The sequence below is a fragment of the Halichoerus grypus genome, chromosome 4, assembly GCF_964656455.1.
Source record: "Halichoerus grypus chromosome 4, mHalGry1.hap1.1, whole genome shotgun sequence".
Classification (NCBI taxonomy): domain Eukaryota; kingdom Metazoa; phylum Chordata; class Mammalia; order Carnivora; family Phocidae; genus Halichoerus; species Halichoerus grypus.
In genome coordinates, this window is record NC_135715.1 from 123964962 (window position 1) to 123991255 (window position 26294).

A 26294-nucleotide genomic window follows, 5' to 3' on the forward strand; every position below is an offset into this window, starting at 1 on the left:
CACTGGGAGACCTCTCAGACTTTCTTGCATTTAGGTTGGACCATGTGACTAGTCTGGCCAATGATATGTGAGTGGAAGTGCCACTTAAGGATGCAGAAACTTAAGAGTTCTCTACTCCTTTTTCCTGCCATAGTATCACATATTCCCAAGGTAGGGACATGGAGCCTGGATCTATGAGTTATTGCTTGGATGTGAACTTCCCTGGAGAACCAATGGAACCATAGCAGGCTTTGCATGACCAAAAAAATAATTTTTGAGTTTTGTTTTGAACCATTAACATTTGAAGATTTTTTTTGTTTTCACAGCATGCCCTAACCTATCCTGACCAAAATAAAAACTTTCTTCATATAAATAAGTAGATGGGAATGAAAGGGGATTCGTTATAGCAATATAATTTCATTATTTGAATTATTTTCTCATTTGTGCCCAAAGTCACAGTGATCCTACAATAAAAATCACTTTTCGTCATCTGTCAACTGATAATTTGATTATGTCCTTCTTGAGTTTTGCTTAAAGCAAAGAACTGGAAACAGTCAAGTTGCAAAAGGATTTGTTACCCAGTCATTAGAATGATTCACTTTGTCAGTTTCCTAGAAGTAAAATTAACAGGCTTTACTAAGACTTTTCAAATGACTATTAATTATACTCTTTCACTCATAGGCACCGCTTGTTTTATCTGATATACCAAGTAAGGTTGGGGAAATGATATTGTTAATGTCATTATAGTTTTGTCAATACTATTTTTCTATTAAAATGTCTTTATCTTAATAAGTGCTTTAATCATGACACTGGAGTTGTTAATTTAGTTTATTCAGGTAATGAAAAATATTCGTCATAAAACTTAATAGGTAAGGCCAATCTTCATTGTCAAATCCCTGAGCCAAATAAGACAAATAAACATTCAGAAAAAAATCTGATTCCATTTTTCAGTTCAATGAGCATGTTAAGATTCACCTTCACTTAGAAATCTAAGACAGATAAAGCACAGGGCTTTGTCATAAGCCTTTCATCAGGATAAGGTAAGATGTCAGGTTCTTTTTTTTTTTAAGACCTTATTTATTTATTTGACAGAGAGAGACACAGCAAGAGAGGGAACACAAGTAGGGGGAGTGGGAGAGGGAGAAGCAGGGAGCCCGATGTGGGGCTCGATCCCAGGACCCAGGGATCATGACCTGAGCCGAAGGTAGACGCTTAACAACTGAGCCACCCAGGCGCCCCAAGATGTCAGGTTCTTATCGGTATCTACACTCCCTTTGTTTTCACCAGAAATTTCCCCAGAAATACCTTTTCTGGCAATAGTTAGGGGCTGCATGAGATACTCTTAAACAAAAGTAGTAGTTATCATTTCTCTTGTTACTCTGTATAACGCATATTAACTTAGAATATCCCAACATGGAAATTTCTCACTCATCACTTCATCCTTTCATCAAAAAATGTATAAACACAGGGAAAGACATGAGGCTCTATACTGGTTTTAGAATTCCTTTATTAAAAGAAGCTTCATTGACATCACGACTTTGAATTTTTTCTCTTTGTTTGGTGCCATGAAGGATTTTCCCAAGATAAAGCATCATAACAAGATTTGGGGTGAAAGCCATGGTTTGTTTGTTTGTTTGTTTTGTTTTTTGTTTTGTTTTGTTTTGTTTTTTTGAGGTAGAGATAGGCATTTGTACAAGAGAGGTGGAAAAGAAGAACCAGCATGACACTATGCTCTCACATGTGTTCTCATGCAAGTTAATTCTAAGAAAGAATATATATGAAGGTTAAAGATTCTGAAAACTGAGCTTCTTAAAAATATCCATGCCCCTCTGTTCCTTGGAAATCTTTATGTACCTTCAGGGTATGTGTCCTTAGTATGAAGACTGTTAACTTAAAGAATGTATTTCAATAGTCCATGAAAGCTACATACTTAATCAAAGATAGGTTCTAAGTTAGCTTCTGTCAGGTAGAGGTAGGAGACCCATTGGAGGACTCCAAGGCCCTCTAAATTGGAGACTCTCCTATATAGGAGATGCCTGGACCCATGAATGCAAAGTCCTGCAAAACCACTGTTGATGAGAAATAAACCTTTGCTGTGTTCAGCCACTGCGATTTTGGGATTGTTTGCCACAGCACTTAGCCTCCCCTAATAGAGTAACTGATGTGCTAGATAGGTCTCACTACTGCAGAGATGAAGTGGCTTTGTATAACTGCAGTGTTCAGGTAGAGAATTGGATGGGAGTCACAGCCAATATACTGAGGGTAAGGCAGTGCCAGGGAGAGCCAGAATGGAGCCAAATCAAAGAGAATAGACTACAGGTTGCACCAACTACAGGCTTCATATCTGATGCCAGCTAAGTTCCCAGGAGTGGGGCCAGACAACCACCCTCAGTGGACACAGATAACACATATTTATAGTCACTTATCACCTTCTCCCCCCAGTACTACAACAACACAAGTTTTCATATATCCAATACCATTCTGAGGAGGAAAAGGAAACTCCTAAAGACTGTTTATCTAAAGAGATCATCTAATCCACCCTTGATAGGAAGGGGACTTTCAATTGAAGAAGCATTTAAACTAAAAGAGGACTGTTGGAATTGGAAGAGCCCAAGATATATTTAATTGTAAAATCCAAGATTTTCCATTACCCAGAGTCATGGATAATAATTGATATATATATATATTTTTTTGGAGAGGGGCACATTAATTATGTGTGAATGAGTTTGTGACCCTGATGCTTTTTTGTTTTTCATGCTATAGCTATGAAATCTAGTTCAGATTAAAAATAGATGTGCAAAAAGTTTTTTAAAGTGCACATCTATAAATAAAACATAATATTTCAGTACTTTCTATTTCTGAAATTTCAGTAATGGGAAAGAGTGCATGATCTTGTCCATGGGGACAGATTCTCTAGAAATGTAGCTCAATACTAAATAGCAAAGTACAGAGCATTGACAAACAGAGCAATTTCTTTCTGCAAAACCACTTTATTAATGACATACTTTGTCAAATTGCTATGTGTGACTATTCCACTTCAATATACCTTGACTAGAAGGATAATTGATTAGCAGTTTTTACCAAGCCCACTGAAAAGAATAGAACTTTAATTTCACTTGACAGATTGTTAAATCAGGCTTTTATACCACCTGGTTAGTTCAAGGCAATTATTCTTGTGACTTCTAAATAGACAACTGCTACATAATAGAATATCTTTTAAAAAATGAAGTCTCAAAACTTAAAAAAAAATTATGGAAGTAGATCGTCCTAGTGTGTAAGCTACACACCAGTAGCAAAGAGCCACTTTTGGAAGCTGTATTAACTGTTTCAGGCCACGAGGACTCCACTCTTAGGGTATGTTCATCAAATTCTATTTCTAAGGATGATGGCTTTTCACTTAGAGATTCACTCATCCTTTCTCCCAGAGTTCCACCTTGTGACTAGTGGCCACTAGTTTTCAGGGCAGCAGGATGTAATAATTAAAATGCACACTCTGGGGAGGCCTTGAGATTCCTCCAGTTCTTCTCTATCACAAGACCTTACTTAATTTTCATAACCACCTGGTATTTTCTACTTATGAATTTCTTTACTGGATTTCTCTCACTTTTCTCTCATTGGAAAATAAGTGACATAAAAACAAGTTCTCATTAATTTGCTCACCCCAATCCATCCAGTTTCTAGAATGGCACGTGGTTTTTCATAGGAATGCAGGGAATAGTTATGGAATGAGTAAACTTTAAAATATTGATTCTGAAGTCACTTTTCCATAATGAGAAATTTGTGAAGGAAAGTCAAATCTGTGATATTCAATTTGTGGACAGTATCATACTATTAATCATTATTTACCAACAGCATTAACTAGTCCAACACAAACAGAGATGGTTCTTAAGAACCATAGTTTACTAAATAGAATACCCCACATAAACCTGTTTATATAGCAAAGGTATCTAGATTATAATTGGAGAGTCATTTATTTAGTACTTCTCAATATATCTTCTAGTGTGGTTCTAATGGTACTGTAATTCATATCTTCATTTTTCCCCCTTTACATTTAAATTATATGTTGTATTTTTTAGTTGTTAGGAGAGTTATATATTACTTTATACCTTTAGTTTTAATAAAGGCCATGAGTTTTAACAATAGCAAAACTTCAATAAATTCCTTTAAGCTTATCTATATTTTAAAATAACAAAGTTATCATTTAGTAAATGAAGATTTTAGGCCACATTATGTAGTTGCTTATGCAAGTGTGCTGCTAACCAAGATCTTCCCTATTTAAAGACAGGTAATTTTTCTTCTTTAGTTTGGGAAGTCAGAACTAATAAAAACAAATATCACTCTAAATATTAGTTTAGAGCCCAGAATGTGTGAGTTTTAAGCTTAGAAATTTGTTTTCTAAACCCTGATGTTAAAATGATTGAATTAGAAAACAAACAAGAAACCTCTCAGAAACCTTTAACTTTTTGTCTTGTATACAAGCATAGAGTTTTAAAATTTGTTTTGCTTCCTCTCTTTTTTAATGGGATGAGTGTGAGTAAATGTCTGAATAGATATCAGATTAGTTTGAAAATTCTTTTTAAATTTCAGTAGAAACATATTAATACAAAACCTGTTATTCACATTGGTTCGAGAGTCTTCAATAGGGAGTTATTTTTAATAGTTCTTGTTTTCTGACTAGTAACCATTGTATAATTTCCCCATTTTAAGAATAGATCACAGTTTGGGGAAATGAATAAATCAACACCCATCTGATTTGGTTACAGTTCAAAACCAGTAATCAGTTTAAGAATAATTAAAATAGTGACACAATTCACATTATAGTGGCATCTGGTATGTAAAGGAAAATGCAGGGGAGACTCCTCTTAAGTCTTTAGTTATCGTTAGGGCTGTAGCGTTCTCTGAATTCATTGTTACTGGTCATTCTTCTCAAGATCACAAATGAGAATATTTTCTTCCAAATGTACTGTACTGAAGTTGGCTGTAGGGTAGTAAGGATTCCTAAACTGTGCAAATCTCCTGAAGATACCTCTGTTGTGCTTGTATATGCAGAAGGAAAGTGTGAAAAGTGCCAGAATTACTGTCAGTGTCAACGCTACTGCAAGAGGTACAATACTGTGACTTGGTCCTGAAAAAAGATGCAGAAAGGAAAAGTTCAATGACAATGAGTTAAGATAGATACTGTCACATAGTTACTTTCTATATTATTATTTCTAAGAGAAATCAAAATGTTCTGTACTGTTCAAACCTACCTTTTCCTGAGTGCTCCTTTACTGGGTGAATATCTAAAACCAAATACAAAAAAAAAACTGAGATGAAAATTTTCTTTTAATTCGGCAAAATTATGTTATTATTTATAGCAGGGCTCAGCAAACTATGGCTCATGGATCAGATCTGGTGCCTGTTTTTATAAATAATGTTTTACTGGAACTCAGCCACACTCATCCATTTATGTATCGTCTGTGGCTGCTTTCATGCTACAATGACAACGTGACAGAGACTATATGGCCCCCAGAGCCTAAAATATTTACTGTCTGGCCCTTTACAAGAAAATTTTGCTGACCCCTGATTTATTGTAATCATTATCATTGCTCACAAACACATATGCTGTTTTTTTTTTTAAGCTGAAAAAGTTCCATCTAGTCTCAGCACTGTGCTGCAATAGAAATACAAATAAAATATAGTCCCTGCCTGCAAGGAACTAAGTTTTGTTAAGCTCTGAGATGGAGTTTGTCCAGCAATGATAATCTCTTTACCTCCACGCAAGGATTTTAAAATCAGCACCTTCTCACCTTTGCAATCTCAAGAATCTCAGGAAATGAATAACAGCTCCCCCATTCAAAAAATTGGAGGGTTCTGTTTGAGGACTTTCTACTGTAGAAATGTATCTCTTTCAAGTAGGCTCTATCTCTAAATTTGAGCTCTGCTATTTTTAATCTAGGTAAAGATCCAGAGAAATATGTAGAGAATGACTCAGAGGAAGATCAGTAAAGGGATTGCGAGTGGAGAAAGTGCCTTGGTGCAATACTTATGCCCATTCACTCTTACACACTTAAAAGAGATTTAAAAGAAACATTGTCACCAACAGCAAAACCACATTAACAGAACTTGTTTTTGCAACTTAAAAATAATACTGCATACTTTTTCGTAATACTATTGAAAACATATATTATGTGTGTGTGAAGATACTTTTTAAAGAAAGACTGTTAAAAGAATATTTATTCTCTGGATGCATGCAGTGGGCAGATATAGAAGGAGCATGTAGAGTCAGAATATTTGGAGCATGGTCCTTGATGTAGCCCCAGTTTGGACAAGTGCTTTTCTCATCTGTAAAATGGGAATATTGTTTCTCCATTGCCTTAGGAAGTTGCTGTGAGGGATGAAAGAGGTGTCCTCTATATTATAGGAAGCTTTAAAGTCCTGTACAGACACGAGGTATTTCTGATCTGTTCTTGAAATTGAATGCTATTGATCACTTGGGCACACTACTTATTAGGCTTAGTCATGTTTTCCACAAGAGTTGCTATCCACACTACTGGGCTTAACCGTTGGTGCAGACACCTACCAGTTTTTTCTCCTTCATTCCCACCCAGTGTCTAATCAGATCACCAAAGCCTGATGATTCTCTTTTCCCATTTCTACTCTTCCTCGTGTTCCTAGTTCTATCATTCAAATTACAACTGCCTCCCTTTACATCTGGATGAGTGTGATTTCACAGCAGGTGTCTACAGAGCTCCTAGGGGTTCCCTGTCTTCTTCACCATGAAGTTCAGCTCTTGAGACTGGTACTCTCTGCGAATGGATCCTACATTACTGTCCAGTTTTATTCCCTTCACTACCTAATGTGAGCCCTTCAGTCTAATATAAGCTTATTCTCAATTGCTGCCTTTAGTCATACTGGGACTTTTGTTTAATATGGCTTCCCTTCTCTATTCTCTTTATCTTTTGGGATTCCAAAACCTTATCTCTTCTCAGAAACCTTCACCAGCAGCCGAGGCCACACCAATTCCTCCTTCTCTGCAATACTGGCATCTAGAAATGTTGTGATTATTATTAAAAACACATTTCTACTGTTAATGATCATTGTTAACATCCTATCTTAGAAATCTCTGTATTGTTTGCAATTGACTACAATTTTCTGGCTTAGATTTCTAAAATTATTATTTCTTTTTATCACCACAAACTATGTAGCTGAAGGTAAAGTTAAACTATGACTTTTATAATATATTATGGCTAGCAACAGAGAATCACATCTACTTATCCACAGCAAGAATATCTAGGCCTAGATTATATTTTCTGGGACCGAAGATGAATCTTAAAATTTCTGAGCAGCAGTTGCCAGAATAAGGGTTGCTGGTTAATATTACTAGTTCTATTTTTTTGAGGTTAAGCTGCTTTTTTGCCCATTAACGGCTAGGGTGACACTGGAAAGTCATAGTCTTTATAATGATTTTTTTTCTTCATATTAGAGAAAGAAGGAGCTGAAATGTCCTCTGACTTACTTGATGTTGAATAAGATGATGTTAGAATCTTTCTGAATACTCCCCGAATACTTGGATTTTCAAAGCTTTAAATGCTAAAGAGGTGGGTCAACATTAGTCAGGGTAGAATCAAAATGAAGAATTACCCTCTGGCTTTACCCACCTGCTCCCATTTTGCATATAAATCCTTTTTTTTCTTGACATGGGGATAACTGCCATACTCCTTCGGGGATCCTCAGGGCAATACATAGATGGGGTTTGACATGATCCATCTCTGGCTTCCGAATGCCCCAGTTTGACTGGTCTGTGGGAGTTCCATCAAACCACTTTGTGGTTTCATCTGTGGAAAAATTGCTGACTTACTATGAATTATATGTACAATTATCAAATATCCTAAGACTGGAGTGAACCATAAAAAGCAGCTCCTCAATTTAATGAGACTGTCTCCTTATCTGATGCATGCAACTCAGTAGGTACAGTCATGAACTCAACATCAAAAGGTAGGTATTAGTAAAGTTGCCTTGTGAACAGCTCTCTCCATTTGTTTTAGATATACTGTTCTAATTTAGTTCATTTAGAATATCATCTTTCTTAAGGTAACAGTGTGAATTTTGAAATATTCCCTATCATTATAGTCAATTTAAAGAAATCATTTTAAGTCCTAACATCTGTATCATTGCAAAATAGCTCACTTTCTAACATAATTTTACAGTGAATTTCTTTAAAAAGCAATCCACAGGTGTACTAAGGGGTGGGGGCAATGATAGAGTCCATCCATGTGTAAGCAATAATGGGGGTACATTGGCTGAAAGGATTTAAAACCAACAATAAAAGTAACTAAAAGTCGGTCATCTTTTTATTGTCACAATGGACTAGAAATTCTAAACAATGTCTGTGATTGAAACACTCCCCCTTATCAGAGTGGACCCACCCTCCACCTTGGTATACCAATGTAATAAGTTCTCCGTACCAATTAAGATAATTTTCTTTATAAGTACTTTCAACAACCATCAGTTACATAGAGAGAAGAATGCCATGCTCTCATTTGATCACAAACCCTGGTTTTTATGAGAAGCAAATAATTTTAATAGCACAATTTATCCCTGAAACATTTCTATAACTCTGTTGTGCTTTTATAACGTTGAGGAATAATCTGGGTATTTTCAAATAAATAGGGTTTTGTTGTCTATGACTAAGTCTGTGAACACAAGTTTCCATCCAAGAATCTTCATGATGTGAGGGTAAGTATAAGATAAACTTGTTGTTTGCTTGTTTTCATTTTTGGTATTGTAGGATTATTTAAAGGGACACAAGGGTATAGAAAAGGGTTAGCAATATTGTCTTTGGAAGAAATGGCTTTAGGATTCATGCTATTTTTCACAGCAAATGTATCCAAGAAGAGCTTTCTGGTTTGTAGATGCCATTTTCATCAACCTTGACCACCATGTATTTATTTATGCCCTGTCCTCTTCTCTACCCAAATCACTTACTGTCACCATCAAACTGAGCATTCAACCAAACCATCTGGACAGAAGAACCAAAAGCAAAAAGCTCTTCTAGGAGAAATGAATTTTCCTCCTCATCCTTGATTGTTAAAAGATTAGATCCTATAAAAGAAATAAGCAGTAAATAAGTATTTGTGTTTATGTGTAATACAATTTAAAAAATGTCTCCTATACCACCATAATTTATAAAGCTCAGTCTTTGCAGAGTGAAAATTTCTATTGTAAATAAGTGATTTTTGATTAAAAATTATACCACATTTATTAAAAGATACAAGGTTGTACTTAAGAAGTCAAAGCATAGAATATTAATTTTAGGGAACTTTAAAAATTTATAATTCAAATGCATTCAAAAGGAACATTTTCTTGGGAAAGTGTAGTATTCTGAGACATCATCTTAGGTTTTCAAATTCTATCCTGGACATTGAATTTCACAGATAAACCATCCCCAAACAAGCAAATTCAATAGTATTTATCTTTTCAATTTTTTGGTTGCTCCTAAAGTCACTAAATAATCAGACAAATGAAGAAAACCACATTGTTTACTGAAATGTCAAGAAGGAATGCATTGAAAGCATTTTACCATCACAAAAGAATTACCTTCCTTTTTGCAAAATTCATGAGCAGCCTCAAAACTCATACTGTCTAGGACTGTAGAAAAACTGTAGCAATTACTTTTGAATTTTATCCAGGGAATAGAAGTTTCTGAGCACAACTCTGGACGTCCATATGGTTTTGTTTCTACGAACAAAAATCAGTTATGATTTTAGGGTGATGACTGGGTTCATTTATTAAGATAAACATTGCACTAAATTCTATGACAGACTAAGATAAATATGTGTAATGAGATTTTCATGATAATACTCTGAAAGAGTGGGTTTAATAAAAATGATTATAAAACCAAGACTGGTTTGTAGCATTTCTGGCAAAAATAATCTTTACCTACACATAACAGGGTGTATTAATGCATAGCTTCTTAGGCTTAGTTTGGGTGCTGCATGGGTGCTGCTGTCTTTCATGTTTATAATTGGTATCCTAAAGGTTGGAAAAACTGGGGGATGTGATTCATGGAAATACTGGAAACTGAATGAAGTCAGCAAGAGGCACTTCCAAATGTACAAAATGTGATCTGTGCAGTGCTGAATATTATAGATTTAGAAAATCCTCACCAGCCAATCAACCTATGAGAGAAAAATAATGCATTCAGTAAAGTAACATAGCATAACAAAACATAATACATAACTAAGGGACATTTCAGGTGGACTTTGCTTTAGAGGTCAAGCATGAGAGTCAAATCCATGCTGAGATCCTAATTGTGTATGGCTGTGGGCATGTTACCTAACCTCCTCACACTTTGGTTTCTTTATCTATAAAAAGAGAGCTAACAACAACATCTTTCTTACATGAGAAATTTATTTTTTTAAATTTTTTTCTTCTAAATAATCTCTATACCCAACATGGGCTTCAAACTCCTGACTCTGAGATTAAGAGTTGCATGCTCTACTGACTGATCCAACCAGTGTGCCCCTACAAAGAAGTTTAAATGAGCTAGTGTCTGACACTTCTTAAACACTCAACAAATACAATGCTATTGAAAAGGGAAGGATAACTTTTATGGTGTTTTAGAAGCAGAATTAGCTTTTCCTTCATACATGCTCTTAATGCAGGTTTCTAGCCTGATCTCCCACCTCTTCTTACTGGTACCCTGCCATGCAGGCAAATCTCAACACCAGCTTTGCTTTATACATGTTCAGTCCTTTCTTCCTTCCATGTCTTTGCCCAAACTTTTCTGCTCAGAATGCCTCTCCATGTCCCATCATTGTCTGACTACATCCCATCTATTCTTCAAGGCCAGTCTCCATAGTCATGTCCTTCAAGAAGTCTTTCTACTTATTCTCAAGTGGATATGATGTGTTCTCCTTCCTGCTAACCCCCACAACACTTACTACCTCTTTTCCATCATTTGGTATAATAGTTATTTGTTTGAACAGCACCTACCAGACCAGAGGCTTCTTGAGGACAGATACTTCTTATTACTCTTACTCATAGCTCCTGCTTAGCACAGTGCCTTGCACACAGTAGGTTCCCAGTATGTATTTATTAAGTTGAATAGAACTGAACCTACCAGTAGGTACACGACAAATTGCTCCTTGAAGAAATGACTCGCAGGCTGTGCTACTCCAGCGCCCACTGGTGTCAGCAAAAACACAGTCACCCAAGATGGATGACTCATCGTCTTTCCAAAAAGTGAAGGAAGATTTGGTTCCATCTGACCAGTCAAAATTAAGACCATTCTGTGGAGGGAAATTGAGCCATTATTTCCTTGCTAGGACTGCTGGTGGCATTACCCAATGCTGTTTGAGCAGCCCTTACTTCACACATAGATTTATATTTCCACATCTAGACTTATTTTTCAGGGGGTCTAGGACAGCTTGTGAATATGGCATGACAAAAAGAAATACCTGTCACAACAGTATCTTTTTTAGTTTTTGGGAATCCTTGGTTCCCTGCCACCATAATTTCCCAGTAAGCCATCAGAGTGAAGTTGATCAATATCTTGTTCTTGACACCAAAACAAATTTCAGATTGATCAAAGATTCATACATAAAATTGAAAACATAAGTGCTAAAGAGAACTTGGCTAAATATTTTATGCTCTTGATGTGGGGAAAATCTTTTCAAGTCTGATACAAAATCCAGAGGCCATAATGCAAAATTGACTACATGACGTTAAAACATTATGTAATGCAAAACTACAATAAACAACCATAAAATGCCATTCTCTCACCTATCCCAATGGCAAGGATTAAAATTTTGATAATACCCAGTATTGATAATGATATGAATAAATGACATGTGATCATAGTCGTTGGCATGTAAATCAGTATGAACTTTTGGTGGGCAATATGGCACTCTTTCTTAAAATTTAAAGTGTGCTTAGCAATTTCACTTCTAGGAATTTATCCAACTTGCACAAAGATGTTTGTTTGTATTATTTGTAATTGTGAAAAACTGAGAAGAACCCAGATTTCTACTCAGAGGAGAATGGTATGCTATATCCTTATGTGGTGCTCTCCCAAAGAATGTGTTGGATTTTTATGTGCTGACATGGAAAGCTGTATAAGGCATATTAAACAAAAAGCAAGTTTAAGGACAGCACATGTAGTATGACCTCATTTGTACTTGAAAAACAATACAGATATTCATTCATCATGTGTATATATGTGTATAAGTAGAAAATTTCTAAATGACACACAAGAAACTGTTTACAAAAAAAAAAAAAAAAAAGAAACTGTTTACAAGTGATTATCTTTGGGTAGTAGAACCAGAGGTTGGGATGGAATAGATAGATTTTACTTTTCACTACTTTGAGTATATAATACTTTTACTTAAAAAAAGAGAAAACTAAAAAGGTCTTACTTTCCAAAATACATCCTTAGAGGGAGAGAAAACCCATGTGTTAAATTCCAAGGGGGTACTGAATTAATTAATAATCACATTTCTAGGCAGGAAGCATGATCCATTTTTCTAGGGGATTTCTTAAATGCAACAAATTACTCAAATGCAGGTGCTTGAGTTTAAGAAGTGTTCCATTGCCCACATGAGGCAGTATCCCCAGATACCCAGAAATTTTCAGAGAACCTTTGAAGGACATTAATTCCCAGAAATTAGGCAAGTGGATGTATACTCTAAAAAGGTATACCTTTAATTTGTAGTCATAGGCTCTTCATAAGGTTGGTCAGTAGTTATTCTATAAACCAATTACTTAAATGTTACCTTTACTATTATTTCTGGGAATTTTTTTGTATTAATTTCAGTTGCCATATCACTAAGGAGGTAGATGTGAAATTTACTTATGCAGGGATGTTCCAAGGGATTTAAGATACCTACATCTGCAGTGAATAGTCCAATCCAGTGGGCATGTCCTAGCCGGTTGAGGATAACAGTGAGGAAGGACTGGTGATACTGATCTGTAATGCTGGCCAGTTCTGCTCCATGCATTAGGCAGGTTTTTATTGCTGTATACCAAGTCATATTTGCATTAATTATTTTGTAAGTTCTGTTCCCATATTCCAAGGTATTGGGGACTGGATACATATCAGATGTATTTATGCTGTGTCCAGAGGGATCTAGAACAAGAACAACAAAAATCATTTTTAGCATCTGGTTGAGAAAGAGGGGAGGCAAAGCTTAGTTTGGATCCCTGTCATAATGGTCCATTCTGTGGTTAACATCAGAGTTTTCCACCCCAGAACTATTTCAAAATGAGAATAAATACCTGAAAGCATAGGTGGTGCTAAAGAATGAGAACGTTTAGGAAATTTAATGCATGAGTGTCTTTAAAAGTATACACATATAGGGGTACCTGGGTGGCTCAAGCACTAAGCATCTGCCTTCGGCTCAGGTCATGATCTCAGGGTCCTGGGATCAAGCCCCGCATCGGGCTCCTTGCTCAGTGGGAAGCCTGCTTCTCCCTCTCCCACTCCCCCTGCTTGTGTTCCCTCTCTTGCTGTGTCTCTGTCAAATAAATAAATAAAGTCTTTAAAAAAATTAAAATTAAATAAAAATATACACATAGTTAACCATTTCTAGATTTCCTATTTTTTTTACTGTCCCTTTTTAAACTGACCACTTTTTGATGGAACTGATCTCCTTAGGCAGGTTTTATTCCACTCCCTACACCCGGCCTAACACATACTGCTCTGGCAGAACTTAATACTTACTAAGAGAATATTGACATATATTATGTCGTCATATACAATGTTGCAGACATAATTTTACAAGTGCATATTCTCAAATACCACCCTTTATTAAATTTGAGATTGCATGATAGTTGCTATCATGTTTAATGTTTACATGTATAAATTCTAAAAATAAGTTTAAAAGTTACATTAATAAACACTTAAAATATACACAGTTCCATAAAGACTTACTATTAATATATCATAAAGACTTACTATTATATATTAATAATTAATATATTAATATATTAATATATCAGAGTCGAGATTTACAAATTAAAAGGCAAGGTTTTCCCAGACATGATCAGTGGTGCTTTCTTTTTCACGAGTGACAGATTATGTGACAGCTAAGCCCGTGTTTTTACACGCAAGATATTTCCTCTTTAATATGTGCACTTGGCCTTTTTGTTCTATACTATATTATGTACTAGGATAGGCTTATTTTAGGAAACCTAAAACAGAAAAATAAGAATTTCTGAACTGTCTGATCCAAAGTAGCTGGAATATTTCCCTGTTTATTGGTTTTATTACATTTGGGGTTGAAAAGGAGCATGATGAAGTGTAGATAGGTCAGAAGACCTGGGAATCAAGCCCAGTCCTGACTATACAGGGCTAAGTGACGTTGGGAAAATAAGTAATCCCTCCAAACCTCAAATTTTTGTTCTGTAAGAAATGAGTAAGTCCTTCCTTAGAGGGGTGTGGGTAGGATTCAGAGATAACCATATAGGGCACTAATTGGAACTCAGTATTTAGAACATAGTACCTGGAACACAGCAGGTGCTCAGTAAATGTTGGTTCTTTATGCCAAGTAAAAATGGCAAAATGGGAATTTGACTTTTACGTGAAAATGTGACCTCAATATAATAGTAGTTCATATTGTAAAACCAAAGTGAAATTAACCTATTTACCAACCAAATTGTAATGGAGTACACTTTTATACCTGTTTATTCATCACAGCCTATGTACCAATTCTAAGGTTATTTTTTTAAAAAAACCCAGTATAATACCATAGTAGATTTTTAAAATAGTAGATTTTTTAAAATGATAATAATTGGTAAGATTAAGGTAACTGAAATTTTTCATATATGTGACAAAATACCAATTTGACTGTTTCCCCCATTATATATCTGTATTTTCACACATATAGAATTCTCCATGTGTAATTGATTCCATCAAACTTCAAAACGTAAGTGATTTTGAGCAACATGATTTTGCCACCCATTGACCTAAAAAAGAAAGATCTATTGGAAACCAAATCCCAAATTGGGGCTCTTGACTTTGTCCTTGTCTCCCTGTTATTTAGGAATCTTTATCTTTCAGGCAGTTAGACTTTAGGCTCTAAGTCCAATGTAAGCACATATTTATATGGCAAATAAAGAAGTGGAGCAGAATTTGGGCATTTATTGTAGGCTACAAGAATTTGTGTAGTTACATTCTTCTTCCAGACCTGCACTATCCAATATGGTAGCAAATGCACTATTGTGCATTTGAAATGTAGTTTGTCTAAATGGAGATGTGTTGTGAAATACTCTCTGGATTTCAACAACCTACTACAAAAAAAAAAAAGAATGTAAGAGATCTCATTAATATTTTTTTATATTGGCTATATGTTGAAACGATAATCTGCTGGATGTATCAGTTTAAATACGTTATTATAATTATAATTTCAAAAAAAGAATTTGTGTAGTTAAATAATACATTTTTTGGAAATAATAATAGAAACAACTATCATTTGTTAATATGCTGGCAACTTGCTAAGCATTGTATATACATAGAGTCTGTGAGATAGTAATTATCCCACTTGACAGATGTGGAAATCAAGTAGGTTGTGAACTCCAGTGCCTATACTCTCAACCACAGCTACTTTATACTATGTCTAAAAGAATGTATACATTGTTAGTCCCAAAACTATGAGAGCTCGAATATGTTACTTACTTTTTCTAAGCCTCAAGTTTCTTATCTGTTACATGGGGAGACTTTTACCTCCTTATCCTAGTATCGTTGGGAGGCTTTTATGCCTTAATGCTTCTGAAGCCAAGACACAGTGCCAGGTATATCCTAAGTGTGTAAGGACATGGTATATTGATATTTCTTTCCCTACAAAACTCTACTCTTCTCATAATACTCTTGCTATAACTGACTGGGTATCTTCTTTCAGTTCCTGACTATTATTATGTTTAAGTGATAACTGTGAATTAGGAAATGGGGCTTCCCTGGAATTGCTTTTCTGGGGATGATACTTAGTGCATTAAAGAGTTCACATGCATGCAACACTAAGAAGTATAATTAATATTCCAAGTAAGTATATATACAACAGCCTGCCCAGAGTTCCACCCAGCTCCAGACACACACTATGGTCTTCCAGAGTAGCATGGTACAGGGAAGCCTTGCACTTGAAGAAAGCATGAGGTATGAGCTATTGTTGTTGTTCTTGCTGTTTTTATTTTTATTATTCAAGGTCACTTACAGTGCATCTGCCCTGATCATCAACACCCCTGACTGTGTGTAATAGTATGGCTTTTGTATTTCACACCAAAAGTTACTGGGGGTTCTCATCATCAGCTCTAGAAACATGCTACATGCCATATTTAGCCACAGAAGGCATTTTTAGGTTTCCAAGAAAGTGGGAAATATTAGTTTGTTTATTTCTCTGATTCTTTTCCAACATTTTCTTAATGTCTTTTTATTACCTGAATATACTCATAAATCCAGAACAAAGCAATTAAGCCATTTAATATGGCCAAAATGGATGCATAAATGTGGTCATCTCTCAAGTGGTCTCTGTAGTCTTTGGAACCCCACTAAAGAATATAATCCTGGGGTAGTGGAAATTAAATGAGTAAATATATGTAAAACTCAAAAATTAAGTGCCTGGCACTGTTAATTATGAAAATGACAGTCATACAGTGTGTAAAACAAATATGGAAGAGAAGAGTGGGGCATAGAGATGAAAGGAATAAAAAAGCAAATGTTTCTTACCCTGTATTCTTTCACAAACAAACCCATGACCTTCTTTTCCACAGTCTTCAAAATACCATTTTCCAGTGAAACGAAAATTAGGATTACTTGATAGCAAGGCACAGAGAGTAATATGTTTTTGAACTTCAGTGGTGTTATGACTTGGAATCTTTAAAAAGATACATATGTTTTTTTAAAAAATGGTAACATATAGCATTATTATAACACTGACATTTTTATCAAGGACAATTTAAAAAATTCAAACAGTATTATTCCTTTATTTGCATTTAATAAACCTGTTCACAGATCACTTCATAACCTACAAGATAAATAATTATTGTGATAGTAATTACACTAATGGAACACATGAAAATGATATGTAATTACATTATTAAAATTAATATATTAATAACAGACTAATATAAATTTATGCCTATAAAGTATAGCAAGTAAAAAAATACTTTAGTAAGTATCAAATAGGATCTCTTGGTAAAATGACTTCTAAAAAATAAATCTGAAAACTCACGTTTATTACATCAGATGGAGACCAGTTAGAATATGCCACAGGCTTTCCATTTACCCATTTTTCATAATTATCATTCTGTAACCCTATCCACACATTAGTGGTCTGGCCAAAAAGATTCATAGTAATGAAAGCTGAAAAACAGGAATACATTATCAAGTTTAATACCATATAAACCATTTGGGTAATCATAGAATTCTGTTTATAGTTATGATTTTATTTAAATGACAGCAAAACTTAATTACCAATCAGTTGTAGGAATTGGTTACTTTGTTCTTATTAGGGTAATGCAGTCTCTTTCACTTCTGTTTCGGTTTAAATTGACGCACACTAGCTGGCTAAACCTGGGATTTCATCATATTATTAACAAAACTATTTCCAGTGTTCATTCAATGCCTTTCTAAACAAAAAAGGATTTATCTACTATACTTAAACTGAAGTATACAATTGTCTAAATATCAAATACAAGTGTACAGGTAAATCTAAAGGGATCTAAAAATTATACCATGCAATTATAAAAGAATATACCTCAGATTATGTTAGCCATTTTGAAATACAGATCATAAATATGTCCTTATTTTTTCCACTACTACTGGGGAGACAAAAACCTCCAAAAATCAGCAGTTTATAAGCAATGCAATGTACTTTTACAGATGTCATGATATAAGCCTCATAGGTTAAACTGAAAATTTATGTGTCATCAGCAATATAATACTTAAAATGTGGATTTGGAAATATTAGTATTTGGGGGGAACATTATAATAAATATTTGAATAAAAAAGTTATTTTTGCTTGATTGAACATGGAGTACTCTACCTTGCTCCACCTCATTTTCAATGGCGACTAGTGCTCCCCCTTCTTCAACACAGAAATCTTGAGCGGACGTCCAGTTCTTCCAATCACTTGGGTCTTTGGGGATTTTCACCAAAAGGCACTTTTAAAAAAATGTCCAAAAAAAAAGCATTCATTTCCATATTTTCCTAAATGAGTTAAAAACCTCCCAAAGACACTGGAGATCAAACTTTAGAATTCTTCATAATTTTCTAAAGCAGAAATGACTCATTTTTTTTTCTTTGAGCTGCTCCAAAGGTATGAAAGTAAAACAGAGGACCGGCTTTTAGGGTAAGTCAATATTTGCATGCATTTGTATCCGGCAGGAACAGAAGCAAGGATGTGCTTTGTTATGCAGGATATCAGAACAATGTCTTCTGCTCAGTGAAAAACAGTATTCCTTTTTAAAAGGAGCCAGCCTGATTGCAAAGGGTATAGTGGTAGATTTAATTTTTTTTAAAATTTGGAGGTAGCAATTAATAGCTTAGTTCAGTTTTATTTACAAATACACTTCCTCCCTTTAAGTTAGAGAGGAATACTAGGGAATCAAACCGCATCAGGTATTTAAGTTCACTAATTACTTGAGTTAGCGATGTGGTTTTTAAGTCCACAAGGAAGAGCCAGAGAAGAAAAACATGAGCACAGTTGGAAGGGAAGCAAGGGCAGAACCAAGGAAACCTAGGAAGGAGAAACAGAAGGCTGTGGGATTTGGCAGTGAGAATTGATCGTTACTCATGAGAGAATCATGTCTGTGGCACGGCAGGGTTAGTCATTATGGGGTGAGAAGTGGCACAGTAACTACTGGACAGGTCAGGTAGGGTCAGTGAAATTTAAACATGTTAATAGGGTCAGGTGGAGTCAGGGGAGAGGGAGAGATAGAAAAGACAGGCTATAGGGGATCAGGCAAATTTCCAGAGAAGTCAGGAGAGACTGTATACAAAGGATATTCCATGTGGACTATTCTCTTATCAATGAACACAGGCAAACACATTCATTGATAGGTTAGATCTCAAGATTTCGCCACCAAGGAAACCCCAGTTACAAGACAATTCTAGGCTAGTGTGGAAGCCTACACTTGAGAGAGCATCCTTCCCCATCCTCCTTTGGAATGACATCTTTCCTCATCCTTTAATTTCTATATTTGTCAGTCCCCCCACCCTTCCCCATCATCATAAACTCCCTAAAAAGCAGAGAGACTTTTCTTTGCTCTTCTCTGACCATCACAACAAAGAAGTTCCCCAGTAAATATTTATGGAACATAATAAAAGCCAATAGACCCCTAACTAGTTGTCAAATGACATTCTCAGGCATTCTAGATTTAGTCCAATGGTTCCCAAAGGGGAGCATTCAATAACGTCTGGAGACATTTTTGGTTGTCATAGCTCAAGGGGGGAGCTTTGCTATCGGTGGGTAGAGTACAGGGATGCTGCTAAACATTCTTTAATGCGTAGGGCAGTCCCCTCATAACAAAGAATTATCCAGCTCCAAATGTCAATAGTGCCCAGGTAGTTCTTTTCAGAACTTAATCCTGATCATGTCACTCTTTAGTTTAAAACTATTAGGGATTTCCATAAATAAATAAATAAAACTATTAGGGATTGTCCACTGTTTTTAGGATAAAAACCAGAAACACTGATGTAGCCTGGAGTTACCAACTAACAGAGGAAGTACATTTTCAATTCTTCTGGTCCTCTTTACCTTGTTTGCTTCACAAAGAAATGGAATTGGCTTTAAAGGATTTTAATTTTATAACAACTATTCCTTTATCTATTTCCTTTCATTTTGTCTCTTTTCTCTAATTACAAATTCCAAAGAGTGGCACACACTAATTATTAGGCAGTCTTATCATTTAATGTGAATTCACCTTGTGTTCAGATAGTCACACTAATGAACCATTCATAAATACCAGTGAACCTCATTGGTTTAGTTAGCTCAATAAATCTTCCCAGAAAACACACACACACATACACATACACACACACACACACACACACGCCCCCCATCCTACCCTCCTACTCCCCCATCCCCCCCACGTTGGCCTCAGCCACGATTTACTAGCTTATTTCTTATTCCCACAACTTCATTGTTTCCTAAAAAACCCAAAAACATATTTACTAACACAGTTTGAAATGGTGTCATTAGTAATTAAAGCAAAGCAGTAAGATGAAGTACAGCACTCTTAATTTTAAATTGTTTATTTACTTACTAATTTGCAAAATGTGATCAAGTTTAATGCATCTCTTATTATTGCTGTGAATTAAGGATATTCTACTGTATTGCAAACAAGTTTTGAATATAAATTCTTTTTTTATCTCAAAGTCATTTCCAGTTCAAAATTTGAAAATGGAATTTATGACCTTTCTCCCAAACTTCGTCCTTTTCCAGTGTTCTTACTGATGTTGACTGGCAAAGTCAGCCATGTATTTATATAAGCCTGAAACCTGGGAGTCTCCTTGCCTTCCCACTCCATCCCCCTTTCAATTACCATTTAGACATACATCCCATTTCTCAGAGTCCTTTCTCATTCTTCCCATTCCTGCCACCTCACAGCCTTCACTATCTTAGCCCAAACTACTTCTCTCTTCCCTGGACTATTACAGTAGCTTCCCAACTACTCTTAAAACCTTCCTCATCCTTGGGCGCCTGGGTGGCTCAGTTGGTTAAGCGACTGCCTTCAGGTCGTGATCCTGGAGTCCCGGGATCGAGTCCCACATCGGGCTCCCTGCTCAGCAGGGGGTCTGCTTCTCCCTCTGACCCTCTTCCCTCTCGTGCTCTCTGTCTCTCATTCTCTCTCAAATAAATAAATAAACAATCTTTAAAAAAGAAAAAACCTTCCTCATCCTTGCCTTCCTCCAATCTGTCTTTGCCATTGCAACTTGAATGATTCTTTTCAAAACTCAGTGCTGATCATGTCCTTCTTTCGTTAAAACCCTTGAGGGGTTTCCTATTGTTCTTAGGATAAGAACAGAAACTCTTTTTCATCACTTTTCACACTCTAGTTCTCTATGCTTCCTTTAGTTTCTTCATTAAGTCCATTCCCTCTCACCACAGTACTTTAGCACATGCTGTACCCTCCCCTGCTTTTAATGCTTCCTGTCCTTCTGACCACCTCAGTCAAGTTCTCCCGTTAAAAACTTTTAGAGAACTATGTAACTCCCCTTCATCGCATGTGTCACAGTTACAGAGTTATACTCCTGATTGGTTTACTAATGTTTGTTCCCCCTCAAGTCTGTAAGCTACAAAAGAGAAGGGATTGTGTTTGTTTTTCCTCACCATCAAATTATCAACATCCAACATAGTTGAATGAATAAAGTGTTAATAATGTGAATACTTTTTTTAGAAAAGAGGAGAGTATTTTTTAAAGGAAAAGCTATGTTGTGCATGAAATAAAATTTTGGCTAATCCCAAACTAGATGTGCAAAGCAGCCATTAGCACTCAATCCAGATCCTTGTATAAAAATGTGTGAGTAGGGGCACCTGGGTGGCTCAGTCAGTTAAGCATCTGCCTTCAGCTCAGGTCATGATCCTGGAGTCCCAGGATCAAGTCCCGCATCGGGCTCCTAGCTCAGCGGGGAGTCTGCTTCTCCCTCTGCTCTTCCCCCCATGCCCCCGCTCCTGTTCTTTCTCTCTCCCTCGCTTATACTCTGTCTCTCAAATCAATCAGTCAATCTTTAAAAAAATGTGTGAGTAGAAGCGTAAGAGTTAACCTAATACACACACAAGCACATGCACACTTAGAATTTTTTCTGCTTACAGCTCTGCTGTGATAAGTATCTTAGATGACACACTCTTCTAGGGGTAATCCCGGGTCAAAACTCATATATCATCACAGAGAAAATAATCGATGAAACATTAGAAAAGATGCTTAACTTCTGGTAGCTCAGTTTTAAAACTCTTAATGGTGGATAATCAGTCAACCAGCTAGGATTTTTTTTCTTAGAAAAAAAACCCCCAAAAATTAGCCCTAGGAAATTGACAAACAAGAAGCAAAATTTAGTGGGACATACCATACTGATGCTCATTCAGAACTGTGATGTGAATAATGTCTGTCATTGCTACCTCCCAGTTTTCCTTCTGTAACTTTGTTAATCAGGGGAGCCATCCCCATGGGGCTCTCCTCCTCTCCGTTTTCAATCCTCTTATTATCAGTTTTTCTAATGATCTGATAAGCCCACTTATTCCAAGGTGTAGATGACAGATGAGACAATCTCAGAAATATTTCCCTTAAAAAAAATAGAGTCAAAGCAAAGGAGTGAGACTCCAATGGTGGGATTTTAGCCATCTCTATGCACGGGAAGGCATGGTGGGTGGGGACACTTGGGGACCCTGTAACCTCACTCTGCAAAAGATCACCTTTTTCAGGTAGCCTGCTGTGACTGTATTTATTAGTCAAATCCTCTGGATGATTCAAAGACTAAGTTGTGCAACTGTTGCGTTGCTGGGCAAATATTGGCTGCACAGTTGAATAACTGAGGGAGCTTTTAAAAAACACTGATACGTAGGGGCACTTGGGTGGCTCAGTTGTTGGGCGTCTGCTTTCGGCTTGGGTCATGATCCCAGGGTCCTGGGATCGAGCCCCGCATCGGGCTCCCTGCTCAGCCGGGAGCCTGCTTCTCCCGCTCCCCCTGCTGTGTTCCCTCTCTAGCTGTCTCTCTCTCTGTGTCAAATAAATCAATAAAATCTTAAAAAAAAAAAAAAGTGAAACTCTGACTAATATGGAAATAATTTGCAAAAAAACAAAAACAAAACACTGATACGTAGATCTGATGCAGATCAATTAAATCAGAATCTTTAGGATGTCCCCTGCACCTTGACATTTTTAGAAAGCTCAGGGGTGATTCTAAATATTTGATCAGGGCTGTGAACCACTAATCTAGCTGTTAATTATCAATAAAGATTTTTTTAAACTTTGAGCTACACAAAGGTTTTTAATCCTGCTCCAATCCTGCTTCAGAAAGTCTTTCTCGTCTCATGTATGTGTTTGTGCTTTACTCATGCCCCTTTCTATTCCTTTCAAAGGAGGCATTCATTTGCTCCCTTGCCTGGAGTCTGCTCCACCATCACTGCTACCATGCCTCTATACATAGATACTCAATCTGCTTACGCAGGAGAAAACATGGACTGGAGTTAAGCTGTGCAGATATAAAAGTTTGGGGGGAGGATAATAACCAAGGCCTGAACCAAAAACAACCTTTGAGAGTTTCTGAGAATTATTTCTCTAATGCCAAGGATTTGATTTGCTGTGAATTTCCTTAAAATGTCCTCCTTTATATATGGGAGAATTTATGATTAGTAACTAAAACAGTTGTGTTCATACTTTGGGGTTGCTCACTGTCTGCAGCAAAAGTGTGATTTTGAGACAAGATAGGTATTCCTTTGTGGCTGTTCCATACAGAACACTCCAGGATGCATCTGTTCTAATAGTTGCAAGGCACAAAAATTAACTAAAAATAGACCAAGACCTTAATATAAGAGCTAAAACCATAAACTTCTTAGAAGAAACATAAGAAGTAAATTTTTATGACCTTGGGTTTGGCAACCTATTCTTAGATATGGCACCAAAAGCATGAATAACAAAAGAAAAATTAGATAAATTGGACTTCAGTAAAATTAAAGCTTTTGTGCATCAAGGGACATTAGCAAAGGCAACCTATAGAATGGGAGAAAATACTTGCAAAACATGTATCTGATAGGACCTTAATATCTAGAATATATAAAGAACTCCTACAACTCAACAATAAAAAGACAAACAACCCAGGGGCACCTGGGTGGCTCAGTTGGTTGAGGGGCTGCCTTTGGCTCAGGTCATGATCCCAGGGTCCTGGGATCAAGCCCGAGTTGGGGTCCCTGCTCAGTGGGAAGTCCGCTTCTCCCTCTGCCACCCCCCCCGCTTGTGCTCTCTCTCTCAAATAAATAAATAAAATCTTAAAAAAAAAAGATGTGGAGAAACTGCTAACATACACTGTTGGCAGGCTTTTAAAATGGTTCAGCCATGTGAAAAACAGTTTACTCGTTCCTCAAAAAGTTAAACATAGAATTGCTATATGATGTAGCAATTCCATTCCTGGGCATATACCCCAAAGAAGTGAAAACAGGGACTCCAGCAGGTAGCTGTATGCCAATGTTCACTGCAGATTTATTCACAATAACCAGAAAGTGGAAACAACCTAAGTCCATCAACAGATGAAAGGAAAAACAAAATGTGGCATGGAATATTATTCAGTCATAAAAAGGGATGAAGTTCTGATACATGCTATAAATGGATAAACTTTGAAAACATTATGCAGAGTGAAATAAGCCAGAAACAAAAGGACAAATATTGTATGAATTCACTTATATGAAATATCTAGACAGGCAAATTCACAGAGATAGGAAATAGATTCAAACTCACCATGGGCCGGAGGGATGGAGAATTGGGAGTTATCGCTTAATAGTTACAGAGTTTCTGTTTGGGATGATGATAAGTTTTGGAAATAAAGGGGATGGTTGAACAACATTGTGAATGTAATTAATACCACTAAATTGTACACTTAAAAATGGTTAAAATGGCATATTTTATTTGAAATATATGTTACCACAGTAGAATAGCTTAAAAAAGAACTAATTGTCAAAGGTTTTAATTCAAGATTTGGTAATACTTAGTGTTCTATTGAATACTTGCTACATTTTTTATATTGAAATGTATAGCTGGTAGATTTTATAGTTTGGGAAAATAGGAATCAGACAGAAAATATTAACTATTAAAAATGTATCTCAATACCATAAAATTTTAGAAAACAACTATATTTTAGAAGATATCTCAGAGTGCCACCAGATTGTGTCATGGGGCTATACTGGTCTGGTAATTCTTAAATTCTTATACAAAATGGCAACTGTAGGAAAGAGACAAGACTACCAGACTCAAGGTCAGAAAACCTGAGGTTGATTCTCAACCTGACACTTATTTGCTGTGAAGTTTCATAAAAAACACACAATGTTACTAGTCTTGGTCTTCTCATATATAAGATGGGATAACAATTCTGTGTATTTAAAAAAATTCAATAAAATAAGATATATATATTAAATCACCCAGCAAAAATTCTTAGCCACAAGGTGGCAGAAACCCAAATGTTCATCAATGGGCGAGTGGAAAAAAAATATATGGTATATACATATAATGGAATATTATTCAGTCTCAAAAGGGAAGGAAATTCTGACACATGCTCTAACATGGATGAACTTGGGGGACAATTTGCTTAGTGAAATAAAGCAGTCACAAAAGGACAAATAATGTATGATTCCACTTATCTGCAGTATCTGAAATAGTCCCATTAATAGGAACAGAAAGTAGAACGGTGCTTGCCAGGGGCTGGGGGAGGGGAAGTGAAGCGTTACTGTTTATTGGATTTAGGGTTTTGGTTTTACAAGATGAAAAAGATCTGCAGATTCACTGAATAACAATGTAAATATACTTAATAATATTGCACTACACACTTAAAAATGGTTAAGATGGTAAACTCTATATTATGTGAATTTTACCACAATTTAAAAAAATCAATGCCAAATATGTATTAGGTGCTCCACAAATACATGTAAAATCCAAATGGCCCCGTATCACAAATTAACAATGAGAAGAGGATCACAAAGAAGAGAAGGCTCTGCCGAATATAACTGAACATACAGACTGAAAACTGGCCCAAAGAGCAATTTCATATTAACATATTAAGTCATGACACAGTTTGGGTTTTTCCTTTATCAAAGAATGAAACATTTATAATTTGGGATGCATTTTAATTACTTCCACCTAAGGCCTAGAAAGTTATTTTATTATAAAACATAAGGAGTGGAGGGAAAGTCTTGGCCTTAATTGGAGGCAGTATCAGAAATAATAAATCTGGTTTACAATATTCCCACTGGCAATTTAAAAAAAAAATTTCAATTCTGCATGGAAGCACCAGCTTCATGAGGCTCAAGATGACATTGACTGAGTTACATTATTAGTGGGTCAATTCACGAGGCAGGCGGAGCTCTGTGCCTGCTTCAGGCAGGGAAGACACGAAAGGAGAAGACGGAGGCTGTACCCTCCGGAGTTGACAGCTCATTTGGGGGCAGGGCCTAGTGACACAGGCTCGCATGCGTCACGCCTAATGAAACAGTCACACAGCACAATGAATGACTGTGTCAATAGCAAAAACTAAGTATACAAACGAAGGGTGGTGTCAAGGCTGTTTCTTTATTCCTAGAGGTTTGCCCCTACCTACATTGAAAACTCAAATCTCTTGAAAGTTGTGACAAAAAAAAATT

The 26294-nt window shown here is 36.2% G+C and overlaps 1 protein-coding gene across 2 annotated transcripts in view; it reads right to left on the minus strand.

Moving 5' to 3' along the window:
• Window positions 1–1468: 1468 nt before the first annotated feature.
• The window catches only part of PLA2R1 (phospholipase A2 receptor 1), a 115497-nt gene continuing 90671 nt past the window's right edge, over window positions 1469–26294 (minus strand). The window contains exons 21-30 of one of the 2 annotated variants that reach the window (XM_078070878.1): window positions 17997–18114; window positions 17184–17314; window positions 16679–16826; window positions 12849–13087; window positions 11084–11252; window positions 9634–9699; window positions 8947–9063; window positions 7620–7796; window positions 5229–5261; window positions 1469–5104 (exon numbers count right to left, since the gene is read on the minus strand). In XM_078070878.1, the coding sequence (XP_077927004.1) occupies window positions 4890–5104; window positions 5229–5261; window positions 7620–7796; window positions 8947–9063; window positions 9634–9699; window positions 11084–11252; window positions 12849–13087; window positions 16679–16826; window positions 17184–17314; window positions 17997–18114 (1413 nt within the window). In that variant the 3' untranslated portion in view covers window positions 1469–4889. Of the gene's footprint in view, window positions 5105–5228; window positions 5262–7619; window positions 7797–8946; window positions 9064–9558; window positions 9700–11083; window positions 11253–12848; window positions 13088–16678; window positions 16827–17183; window positions 17315–17996; window positions 18115–26294 lie in introns of both variants that reach the window. The other variant, XM_036070995.2, reaches the window with a different exon arrangement.